We start from the raw sequence: 13,297 nt of genomic DNA, 5'->3' as shown, positions 1-13,297 counted from the left end.
TTTCCCAATGGGCAAGGAGTCATGAACTTTCAGGCACTGCCTCCTTCCAAACCCTCTCCTAGCCACCTTGCTCTTATTCTCAGATTCCCACCATCTCTGGCCCACACTCAATTCACTCTAAGAGGAGCTTTGCTAGTGGGTAGAAAGTCTGTAAAGAAGTCACTGTCTCAGGGGGTCACTGGCTCAAGGTGAAACTACATCTGCCCTGAGGTCCTGTGTCTGTCATCTGGACCCCTTCTCTGCCACTCCCTCTCCAGATCATGTAATCACTTGGCTTCAGCTTCCTGATCCTTTATTTCACTGTCTCCTAACCTGGGTCAGTGTCACCGGTGTCTTGCCTGCCTGTCTCTGCTGAGATATTTTTCTTGGACTTAATCTTTCCTCATCTCCTGGTCCTTGACGCCCTCGAAGGCCTGCTGTAGCCTATTACCACCCAAACTCAGAGGAAAGAACATCCGAGTCCTAATCTCTGTTCTGCTGCCAGATAACCGAGTGACTTCAGGCACACGACTGAACCCACTCTGGCCCAGTCTCTTTCCCTGTGATACCAGGAGCTATATTGGATCATCTGTAGGGTCTCTTAGGGTTCTAAAACTCTAGGGACCATGGAGCCGCTTCCCTGCCTCCCTTCACGCATCCGTTGTCTATCTGACTCTATTTCAAGAAAATAACCGAGAGTGCAAATTGCTGCGGATACAGGTAGGACCCCATTGCCCTTTAAAAAAGACAAACTTGAAAAGATAACATCATTTTATCTTTATTTGCACCACATTTTATGGTTACAGAGTGTCTAAGGTGGTGTGTTCAGTCTCATTTTATGTCTTTTATGCCATGTTCCCAGTATCTGAAGGCAGCTCCTCCACATAGGCAGCAGGAAAATGTCCTCTCTTTCCATTTAAAGATCCAAACCACCATCCTTCTCCTTTTTTCTCATGTATAGTCACAATGTCACCTGTGAAAAAGTGCATTTAGTTGGACAAACAAATGGGTTTCCCCAGTTTGAGTGTATGACAGCCTGACTGGTAAGACAGTTTTAAGGTGATTCTGCGTCCATGAGTTACTTGGTAGCATCATTTTCTGCATTTGATTCAGATGAAGCAGACTTTACTGAACACCTTCTCTATGTAAAGCAGGCCTAATGCAGAGAATACTAAGAACAGTAAGATAATGGACAATTGAGTTATGCCATTAAATAGTTTGCTTTAAAGCAGAATCACCTTGGATCATTTGTCATGCTAGTGCCACCTGGCTCACTTTGTATTTAGCAGGTGGGTTGTCACCAAACTTTCTCAGCATCAGCACTTCAAGGATTTCACACACTGGCATCCGCTGGTTTGCTTTGTTGATTATTGTATGCCTCAACTACCACACATTTTTTGAGATCAAGGCAGCTTCTCTTCATCACACAGCACGAAATTCCCACACAGAAATATAACTCCCCATTAAACAAATTACATAACTTTAATAAAATAGCAATTTGAGGATAATACTTCTTTAAAGCAATGAATCAAAGAAACAGAACTTCTGAGAACCACATCGCTCTTCTCTAACTCTACTATTCTTTTGAAATACCATCTGAAATTAATAACCCTAAAGCTTAACCCTACACCCCAAATCTTTCCTGCTAAGATTCTCTCTTATGAGAGTTTTTTTTCCCTCTCTGGCTGCTTCATGCTCATCAAAGTAGAAATACCTTCAGAACCCAAGAACTGCCTTTTCCTTATTAGCATCTTTCTGAGGTAACTTTTCTCTCTTTCTCTCTTTTTGTCAGTAATTTTCTTTATAAGGCAAAAGGAACTGTTAAACACTCCTCTATCTTTTCTTGGTCAGAAATCACTATTTATTCTTGTTGGAGATCACTCTTAGTCTAAATTCTCCCCTCTAGAAAGTTCTCAGGTGAGTAGATTGCTTGACACAATCTGTTAACAGGAATTCAAACAAATGATTTACAATCTTTTTTCCAGCTTCCCTAAGCCTCCAATGCTCTTGTTTAATTTAAAGAAACTATTTACAACAGACTATAGTATAAGTAGGATTTACAACCAATGGAGAACTGAAAACAAGAAAATCAATTTATTGTGTAACTATGGATTCAGGGGCCCTGTGTCCTAGTTGTGCATCAACCACCTGAGAAGTGTGGGTTTTTTTAATTCATGTAGAAAATGGGAATACACCACTTCATTACCTACTTTCTGCTCTATGTAACCTTAGGATATCACTATGATGAATGAGGTGGCATCTTCAAACTTTTAAATAAAGGCCACATTAACCCAAGATTATTGGAGGAGACAGTCTCCTTTTTTCTTGTCTTTCTTTATAACTGAACTAGAAGGAAAAGCAATTGCTGGGAGAAGTCTTATTGGGAAACTGAAAAGGAAGCACCCACTAACCAATAGCAAACCTGTGGTGTCCCTGTCGTTTGGCTACAAAAGCCAACTTGCTTTTCTTTTGATGCTGGGAGGCATGACCTGGCCCTGGATAGTAAGCTTTCTTTTATGACATGACTCTTTTTCACTTACCCCTCTATTATTGAATTGTCCCCCCAAAAAGATATGTTCAAGTTCTAACCCCTGGTCTGGCAAATCTGACCCTTGGAAGGTTCTCTGAAGATGTTATCAGCTAAGATTAGGGTGGACCCTAATGCAGTTTGACTGTTGTCCTTATAAAGAGAGGATTCTGAACACAGACAGAGATGGAGGGAAATATCATGTGATAACTAAGGATTGAAGCCTGAGGGATCCTGGCAAACCACCAATAACTGGAAGAGGCAGTCAAGGATTCTCCACCACAGATGTCGGGCTTCCAGCTTCCAGAACTGAGATGACAGATTTCTGTTGTTTTAACCCACCCAGTCTGTGGTACTCTGTTAAGGCAGTCTCAGGAAAATAAGGTGCCCTCAATTTCCAGATCTTTGCCTTAGTTTTAATGTTCAAATGTTGCTAACTGGACACATAAAGACTTTTTCTTGTTTAATAATGTTGAGGTCTATATAACCCATTATATAATACCTTCCCATCATATATATAAATACGTGACACAAAGAAGGGGAGCTGATTCCTTAGATTGGTCACAAAACATCTGCTGGAGAGATGGGTGGGGGAAGCATTAGGCCAAGCATCAGTTGACCCAGGTTCCTGAACTGGGTCTTACAATTAATTCATGACAAGTGACTTCACGATCCTAATGATTTTCCATTACTGACATTCTACCCCAGGGCAGTGCTGTGATTAAGAGCATGACTCTGGACCCAGAGTGCTTGGGTTCAAATCCTGTACCCACCCTGCCAATGACTTTCTGTGCCTCAGTCTCCTCAACTATAAAATGAAAATAAATAACCATACCTACCCTTAAAGTTTTTTTTGAAGATGAAACTGGATAATATGTTTGAGCCTGACACATAGTAAGTACTGAGTAAATGTTAGCTATTATTGTTATGTGGCCTTTAGTATTTGATGTGCTTTATCCTTATCTTCTAAAAAGGATGCTTATATGCCTGACTAACTTGATGTAGAAGTAATTCTTAAGACTGCCATGCCAATGTGGGGGTTTTATTCATGTTAAGTATCACAACATGGGAAGGCAATTAAAATATTTGAGAATGATTCTTACCTTTTTCCAAATTCAATTCATCATCTTGCCTGGCTTGAAAAGAATATAAGGCCTTGCAAAGACTATTGCCAAGTTGGACCACACCGGAGGCTGAAAGTTGGATTAAATCGTAATTATTAACGCTGTGTCCATAGCTAGATGGATATGATTGGAAGCTCTTTGGTTATTTATCATTTGGGAGCAGAGTTTAAATATGTTGAAATATTCCTCAAAAGGAATAGTATAATTCCTCAAAGGAAGTTTATAATGTTATGTTGTATTCATTCCTTGATTCAATAACTTTTTATAACATACCTACTAGTATTTGCATATTATATACAAAAACCACATTATAATACAGAAAATAATAAGTTTAGAGAAAAAGTTTCTGTTGTAATAATAATAATAATAAAGATAATTTACAATTTTGTTTCACATGAACTTAGTGAACATTAGTTAGATAATTTGTGTGGTAGATACACGTATGTTTTGGAAAACATATACCAGTTATGCCATTTGTGTGTTACATAGAGGATATTTGGGACATGTAGTTTTTATATTCAACCCTGGGTGTTCATGCAACTCTTTCTCAAGCAATGCAAGGGTGGCTCTTTGTTATTCTGTGTGGACCATAATGTCTGGTTTTTATTAAAACTCTATTTTGCCAAAATTATAATCAAGGAAACGTATAGTCAAGGTTCTGGTAACTATAGTTGGAAAACGAGGGACAATGATGTGTGTGTGTGTGAGTGTGTACGTGTGTGCTGAAAGGTGAAGGGCAGTGGGGTGTGGATGGAAATGACTAAGGCCAGATGGCTGAATAAAGGGGTGGGTAAGCTGTGACTCCAGGCTCAAGTGTGGACCTAGAAAACTACCTGGATCACCATGTTTCTCTCAAAGGAGACAAGATTTCCATGGAAGTTTGGGGGAAGCTGTGGAGAAGCTGCAAAATTCCACACAATGGTTTAGGGGTGGTTGTGCAGACAGTAAATTGCAGGCTGTTTGAATGAAGTGGCTGTCAGTCATCTGGCATCTGGTACCTTCTCATATTATAAAATATCTTCCCAACCCTCCACTCTCCCTGACTCCTTCCCACCTTTCACATTACTTATTTAAACAAATTAACCAAACTCAATAGAATTGTTGGGGATGAATCATGTCCCCCACAAAGGGCCTATTCAGGTCCCAACTCGTGGTCCTTTGGGTATGGACCCATTGTAAATAGGATCTATTGAAGATGTTAACTTCAGTTAATGTGTGGCCCAGCTGAATCAGGTTGGGTTTCAATTCAGGTTACTGAAGTCCTTTATAAGCAGAATGAAATTCAGACAAAAAAAAAAAAAAAAAAAAGAGAGAGAGAGAGAAGCTATGAGAAGCAGCCAGCAGCCCAAAGTCAATAGAACCTAGAAGAGAAAGGAGAAGACGCCACTATGTGCATTGCCATGTAACAGAAAATTCAGGGATCCCCAAAGGTTGCCAGCCAGCTGGGAGAAAGCAAGCCTTCTTAGCCTCTGAGACCCTTAGCCAATAAATTCCTATTGTTAAGTCAACCCATTGCATGGTATTTGTACTAGCAATTGGAATACCAAAACAGTTTTGTATATTTCTTTGAGCAGATATATGTCAATGTGGCTCTGATAATAAACTTTAAATGTGGCAACATGCTTTACCAGTAGGACACAGCCCAAAATAATTCTGGACATGAGGTTACCTAAAGATGAAGAACTTGGATTGCTCTGCCCGCCAGTTGTCTTGCTTAGAACATTTTCTAATCTCTTCTTCATGAAAGGCCGAGATAGTTTTACATAAGTATGTGTCTGTTCCTGTTTAAACAGTTTTTAAAAAAGTCATTTTTAATGCCTTTGTCATTGTAAGCATTCATGAAAAATAACCATTTTGCAACTGTTTTCTTCAGAAATTTGTTTATTAATTTTGGGGCGGGGGTTATAAATAAATTATTCAATACATTCCTAAATCCTGCCATAGAGCTTTATTGTTACTGAAGTCTTAATATTTTTAGAATTAGGTAACTGCTATATTTTACAGCCTGTGTTTGCAACTCTGACCTTTACCTCTAGGCTAAAGAAGAACATTCATAGCCGTGCTTCTATAACTTTAATTGGCTTTAATCCAACCAAAATGATCATGACTCAGTCTAAATGATTGAGACCATTTAGAGCTCTTGAGCCAAGGAGAAAGAAAATTGACTCTTCATTACGAGATGGTTACAGCTCCCCCTTCTGATACGTAATGGAAAACAGCTACAAGCAATAACTACCTATGTATATTCAAGCGTTCATCAATTCCAGAAGAATGAGACACTGGGAAATACGTGTGTGAATTTAAAAATTATATTCATGCTTTATCTACATTATGTACAATGTTAAACACAGAAGAATAATGCAAATCACAATTTTGGCCTGTGTAAATACAAAAAAATTTAAAAGACTTTTTACTATAAAAGCAAGTTTGAAGGATAAAGGTAAGGTATAAGAAGGAAGAGGAAGGAATTCAAGGTGTTTTTAAATCCTCATAATAATTTTGTCTACAAAGAATCTATTCAGTTATGTTTAGCTCTTGTTACTGTGCTCATATGGAATAAAAATAAATTTATTTAAAAATTCTACAACTGAGGATTTGGGTCATATGACACATCTAATTCATAACTGCTTTCTTTGCCCTGATGCTACTCTAAGCCACTCCACCCAGCAAGAAATTATAACCAATCTTTTCCAGTTTTACCTTTTCTTTCCACTTGAAGATGCAGATGCTACAGGGATGACTGGGTTTAGGTCTTTGCTCCAGTTCTGCTAATACTGATGACAGTTTATAGAAGTTTGCTTGCAAAAGATCTAGTCTCAAGCTGGTCTGTGGATACATCATTTGGCCATATGAGTAAATGTCTAGAAAATGAGGCACAACTGGGTGGGTAAAGGGATATCAGAAAAACTTTCAAAATGCAAAGAGGTCTGGAAAAGTATACATTCAGGTCCTATGGATCTGCAAATAAAGTACTGAAGAGAAAAAGATGGACTCTTTAACAATGTGGAGGAAAACCTTATTTGCTGAGTGTTCCTATTCTGGATAAGACAAGGGACAACAGGAACTTTTTAGATATATTACTCAGTATTTTATAGTGATTAATGGATTTTCTCAATTTTCTACTGAGGAATAAAAAGGGAGTAATAAGAGTTAATTGGCTTTTCACGAAGATGGTGCTGAAAAGGAAGAAGGAAGACCCTGCCCCTCCCAAAACCGAAGCCAAAGCAAAGGCTTTGAAAGCCAAGAAGGCAGTAATGAAAGGCGTCCACAGCCACACTTCACCTACATTCTGGCAGCCCAAGATGCTGCGTCTCAGAAGACAGCCCAAATATCCTCGGAAGAGCGCCCTCAGGAGAAACAAGCTTGACCACTATGGCATCATCAAGGTCCCCCTGACCACTGAGTCAGCCGTGAAGAAGACTGAAGACAACAGCACACTTGTGTTCATTGTGGATGTCAAGGCCAACAAGCACCAGATCAAACAGGCTATGAAGAAGCTCTATGACATTGATGTGGCAAAGGTCAATACCCTGATCAGGCCTGATGGTGAGAAGAAGGCATATGTTTGGCTCCTGACTATGATGCTTTGGATATTGCCAACAAAATTGGTATCATCTAAACTGAGTCCAGCTGGCAAATTGTAAATATGAATTTTTTGACCATAAAAAAAAACAGAGTTAACTGTGGAAAATAGACTTTAGGGTGACTGTGAGGAAAGGCAACTGAGCCATAGGAACTCAATATTAGGAACAAAATTGAACTAACATCAATAGAATCAAAGTAAAATGATTGTGAGTTTTTTTTTTGGCTGGGGGGGGGGTGGTAAGGGGAAGAGTTGGGGTCCCATATTACCCAGACAATTTGCAGTAACCATTCTGGAAGTTGGAAACAACATTCTTGGGTTTTTGAATATAAAAACAAGGAGTAGTACTAAAGGTAAACTCGAAGTTTCTGTGAGCAGGGTCACACAGAGTCAAATAAGAGCAGCTAAACATTGGCAGGGGCTTAGAAGCCTGCTTATCTGACCTCCTCACCATTAGCCCTCCCTTCTTCACAGCTCCAGCATGGGGATTCCTAACCCTAACATCCCAGCCATGCACTGAGCACTTCCAGTGATAAGAAGGTCTCCAATTCTCGGAACGATCCACTGCATTGTGGGACAGGCCTACCTAAGATGAAATCATAGCTCCTCCCACATCTTCTCCCAGCAGACCTAGTCTGCATTGGAAAGCTTCATGTAGCAAATCTATTTCCTCTTCTATGTGGCACACCTGAAGATAATATCTAAATATCCTCCAGTTTCTGCAATAATTTTGCATATGACAATGCCTGGTCATTACTCTTGCTTCAAATATGGCACTTCAAGGAACAAGGGGGAATGAAATAGTGCAGAATTTAAAGGAAATTCTGAAATGAGTTCTGTCCTCCAGGAACCCTTCCCCAGGTAACATGAAATTTACCAATCTCACCAGTTTCCTTGCACCCAGAGGCAGAGTGTGTGTGAAAAAGTGGCATGGATCTTTGGCATCTACTACGTGAAGGTTTATACTTGCTTCTTCACTAGATCATAAACTCCAAGAGTTCAGGGATCAGATCCTCTTGCACCTTGTCTCCTCCGTAAGTGTGAATCAGGCCACTCGTATACCCAGATGATACTAATAAACACTCTATGCTGGTAACAGCAGTGACAAAATTCTTTGCAAGAATGACCAAAGAAATAAATGTATAATGCAACGTCACCATAAAATGTCCTTCACGACTTTATTTTGGTAAATATTATTTGCTTTGAATTATTTAACTGAACATGTGCTGCCACAGAAAATGTCTGTTTTATAATTTCATTTAAAGGTTAGTTCTGTGTTATTCCAAGCGTGTTAGATCTCTGTTCTCAGGCCTTTCTTTTCACAAGAACTGTTTGATTTGTTTTGCTAACAGCACTCCCACTAAAGGAAGCCTGTACTCAGAAAATAGATCAACTGTACTAGGCCTCATCTGTCTACTTTCACTCAAGAACTGTTGAAATGCCAATTTGGGCAGAATTATTAGGTACCTATTTTCATGAAAGTTGAATATGCAAAGTAAAAAAGCTGGCACAATTTCTTGTATGCTTTAAAACATGGCTAAAAATTTTATCTCTTCCTAAATCCTTCTCAGATTAACCCCAGTTCACTTCCAGTCACTGTAATCACAGCAGTAACCCTATAGCTTGAGCTCATCGTTAATAATGTATCTGCTTTTTTAAATTGCTCTATAAAATTCTTGGGTTTTTGGCTAACTGCCCATTTAATACTAGTTCCTCCAAAGCAGCTACAATGTCCTTCAATTTCTACAAATATCTGTGGAACCTCCAGAGTCCAGACCCTTGGCAAAAAGTTCAGAAGGCCTATCTCTTGACCCTGTGCTCTGAAGCCACCCAACAAAGAACCCTGGCCTCTCAAGTTGATCGTTGTTCCCCTGAAGCCTTTGCCTCATACTCCTTTTCCACTGCCACATCTTTTCTTTCTCTATAATCCCCTGGGGACCCTGATGTCAGCTGGAAGATTTGTGGAAAACAGCATCTTAATAAGAATAACCAGGTTTTGAGTTTTGAGCTCTTTTCCTGGGACATGCACTGTGTTAGTATTTTCTGAATACTAGTTCATCCTAAACAATAACAACAACAATAAAAACTTAGGAGATAGGTACCAATATCCCCATTTTATAGATGAGAAAACGAAAGTTGTCCCAGTTCCCTGTAAACGGCAGAGCTACATCCCAATACAAACCTTTCTGAGGGCATAGCTGATGCTTGTGGTCACTTTCCTTAACTGGGTTAAAGTACATATGGTTTCCATGCCCTAAAAGGAATGATTATTTTGGGGAGTTCTATTTTAGGCACAATTCTTTTTTTAGGAGTACACTAAAGCAAACTTTTCTAGGTGGATTTTCCTAGTTCCCTCAAACTTCTTGAGGAGGAGTTGACCTTATAAGCTCTCTGACTAGATTGTTCTGTGTCATGAGAAAGGAAAGGCAAATAGAGGTTAAATGTGCATGAAAATACATGGTATAAAAATAACACTTTCATCGCTAAATCTGGGAAACGGCACTCTGTAAATGTTTACCTCTTCCATTAGCACTGCCATGTCTTTCTGTCGTTTTGCATCGGAGAATGAGGAGCAGCTGGAGTATGTGTTAAGCATTCGATCCAGGCCTGAAAACAGAGTCATGTTCTCAGTCACGGCTCATCCCGACCCCGTGTGACACAGTTGCCTGTCAGTCACACGCAGAGGGAGCCTGAGGCCCAAAGGGACACCAGGAGGACTTCCTACGTGGCTGGGGGCGTTTCTGAAATTAGCTGTTACCAAATTTTACTGAATGGGTAGCCATTATTCATTTAGCTTTACCTTCATTTATGGAACTTTGAGAAATACTAGGGCTGACTGGTAATATCCAAGGTGAGATTTTGAATTTCTTTTTCTTGACCCATTCTTTGGTTTATTCCTAACATTTACCTTCATGATCAACTCTTCCTCACTACAGTATTTACATTCCTAAACATTTTGCTATCTTGAATTTCCTATCAACAATTACAATGTAATATTTTATTTTGGTCCACATAAAATAAGCTATGTAGACCAGAGTCAAAAGTGCAGAGAAATTTTTATTATCTGCATTGCTACTTAACATTCATCATGGCTAACTTCTAGGTACAGGATTTAATCTGAATGATTTTTACATCATTTAGAAAGTTAGTTTAACAATAAAGACCAAATGAAAAGAAAGAAAAGGAAAGGAAGGGAAGGAAGGAAAGGAAAGAAAAGGGAAGGAAGGAAGGAAGGAAGGAAGGAAGGAAGGAAGGAAGACAAAAACTGGTGCACAGGTTTACCATGTTTTTAAACTAATAAATTGTCTCTCATTCCAGTAGATTTCAGAAACCCAGTAAAATGCTACATTTCTGAATTTGGTAGTATGATATTTACAAAGTGCTCAAAAATAGGCCAAAATTTCAGTTTCAATTTTTTTGTCCTCTCTTTTCTTTTTTTTTTAATTTTAATTCATTCATATGAATTTAATTCATGCCTCTTTAAATGAGATGATCCCTGCCCCAGTCAGCAAAAGCAGAATAATTCTATTCTGAATGAAACTTCTGAGTAAAATACTTTCCCTTTTCAGGCCATTCAAAGTGAAAATCACACACCTTCCTTGTCTCTGGAGGCTTTTTCAATATCTCTTTGCAGTCTCACCAATTTTGATTTTATTGAAGATTTTCGTCTTTCTTTATCCATTGCAGTGTTAGACTCTTCCTCCTTTGGGGAAAAAAGGTTGGGGAGTGGGGAGATCTTTAACAACTTAAAAGGAAAAAAAATGAGTTGTTAATCCCAGTTGTATTGAGATTTTCCCCAATGACATTTAAATTTAACTTTATGGAAGAAAAAGAGTAAAAAACGTAAAAGGATAATCTTGGATTTTACACAGATTGTTTTACTTGTTCTACACCTGATAAATAAGAAGACATCTTCTTGTTCACAACTTATAAGTACATCGTTTAGCGTTTTCTTTTATAGAATAAACTATTTTGGAGGATGAACTTTATTATAGTTATTTTTTGGACACTTGTTGCTCTGTATTTATCTTTATTCAAGTTTGAGTCCTTCAATGGTCCAAATGTAGTATCATGTAGGTGCTGCCTGGACCCCCTCAGGAGTTATGCAAATGTTTATTGAGTTCTGTGTTGCTGGGTACTGTGAACACATGAGCTAAAGCACAGACACGCTGCCTAGAATGGGTTTATAATCGAGTTAGGCCTTGAAGCATATTATTCAGGAAAGCAGCAACACAAGGCCACATCCACTCAAGGCAGCATGCACGGTGCAGACAGGATTGCAAGGCTTACCGAGGGCTGGGGTAGTTGAAAGCTTCAAGGAGGCCAGAACACCAAACCAGGACTTTTTTAATCAAGTGAAAGGAAGGCAAAGGGGACTCAATGCAGGAGAAACTGCATGAGCAAAGGATGGAGAGAGGGAGGACTGTGTGTGAAATGTATCAGAAATAATAAATAGACAAGTTGCTTGAGAAAAATAGTGTTCAAAAAAGTTGTCTAGGTAGTTTAGGCCAGATTTGAAGGCCGGAGTGGGGATTTTATCCTTACTGTGGAGCTGTGAGGAGTCAATGGTTTCTGGGCTTTTACATGCATTATTTCAAGAATTGAATGAAAAAAAAAAAGAAATTAGGATAGTAGGGTTGAGGCCGGGAGGTATCTGAACATGAGTGCAGCAGAGGGACAGAAATCCATGGAGAAAGAGGGGAAACTAATGCCTGAAGATGGAAATGAATGAGGCAGGACTTCTCTGGCAAGGAAGGAGAAAAACTAGGATCCTGGACACTAGTGTAGAGAGTCGTTTTCAAAAGACTGTTATGAGGAAGGGGGAAGCATGAGGATTTAGAGAAAAGGGAATAGCCTCTATAAAAGTATAATTTATAGAAAAAAATATTTTATTTACACAGTGTGCGTTAGACTTTATAAAAAGTTTCTTTATATTCTGTATTTCATGTAATTGTTACAACGTATGTGGTTGATATTGTTCTCCTCATTTCCCCTGACCCTCAGAGAAATAAATGATGGCCCACGTCAAAACAGCTAGGGAGTGAGTGCTCCTGAAACCCAACTCCTCCAAATTCTCTACCGTTGTCCACTCCTTCTCAAGTCTGCCTATACTGAGACCTGAGCTGACTTCACTACCTCCAGGTGAGCTCTGATTAAATGGCATGGGATGCCCAATTCCAACCCTAAGTCCTTCCTATTGGAAGAGTGCAAATCACAGCCTGGTTTCTAGAGAGTGCAACTTATCTGGGTTTGTTTGGGGACACCTATTGTTTAAACATATTTTTCCAGGGATGGATTGCTACTGGATCAACTTGAGGATGGAATATATTACCCTTCTTTAACTTTCTAAAACTTCTTCTCTTCTAAAAGTTTGCCAGGAAGAAAGTCAATACTAGAAGAGGCATATAAAACTACGGATACAATCTTTTGATCACAGCAATTACAATAACTTTATACATATTTTCACACTGGCAACCAGTTCTCTGATTTTTACACTTAGATTGTCCTCCTGTCTTACCTTAGTTCATGCAGATTTCATAGCCCTAGACAAAAGCCCATTTATATTTTGCCAATGACTATAAAATAGGACATCATGGTGCTTTGCTTTAAGAATATTAAGAAAACTTTGTTCACCCATCTTGAGACAAGTCCATTCTCTTAGGCAACAGATATATAATTGTGAGTTCTGGTGAACTGAAGTCTCATAGAAACCTAAAATTCCCACAGGCACATCAATAGAAGATAAACCATCATGACTCTCTCTTTATATTTCTATAGAAGCCTAGCCAAACTTCTAGAAGAATGACCCTTATTTTATAGACAGGGTTTTTTATAGGGGCATTTTTATTATGCTTTGTAAGAAAGTAGTAGATACAGCTTATTGTGTATTTTCTCATCTCAGGGTTCATCTACACCATTTGGAAGAGAAAAAAAAAAGAAAGAAAAATACTTTCCACATGTAATCAAATCCTTCTTTCTACTCCCTTCTTTCCACTGTCTTTCCACTCCCAACTCTACTTTTGATTCTGCACTGAATAGAATTGCTATTGCTAACGTACTTTGCTCTTGTCAGAGTGAGAAAAA

At 38.9% G+C, this 13,297-nt stretch overlaps 1 protein-coding gene across 3 annotated transcripts in view; it reads right to left on the bottom strand.

The window, feature by feature from the left end:
- Positions 1-741: 741 nt before the first annotated feature.
- The window catches only part of NOSTRIN (nitric oxide synthase trafficking), a 74,448-nt gene continuing 61,892 nt past the window's right edge, over positions 742-13,297 (bottom strand). For all 3 annotated transcript variants that reach the window (XM_037849902.1, XM_037849903.1, XM_037849904.1), the window contains 6 exons: positions 10,808-10,916; positions 9,732-9,820; positions 6,331-6,456; positions 5,300-5,411; positions 3,610-3,699; positions 742-952 (listed from right to left, as the gene is read on the bottom strand). In XM_037849902.1, coding sequence (XP_037705830.1) covers positions 825-952; positions 3,610-3,699; positions 5,300-5,411; positions 6,331-6,456; positions 9,732-9,820; positions 10,808-10,916 — 654 coding nt within the window. In that variant the 3' untranslated portion in view covers positions 742-824. The remainder of the gene's footprint in view (positions 953-3,609; positions 3,700-5,299; positions 5,412-6,330; positions 6,457-9,731; positions 9,821-10,807; positions 10,917-13,297) is intronic.

Source organism: Choloepus didactylus, chromosome 9 (assembly GCF_015220235.1).
Source record: "Choloepus didactylus isolate mChoDid1 chromosome 9, mChoDid1.pri, whole genome shotgun sequence".
In the NCBI taxonomy this organism is placed as follows: Eukaryota; Metazoa; Chordata; class Mammalia; order Pilosa; family Megalonychidae; genus Choloepus; species Choloepus didactylus.
Note: the sequence above shows the minus strand (reverse complement) of the source record. Positions and strands in the feature narration are given on the sequence as shown.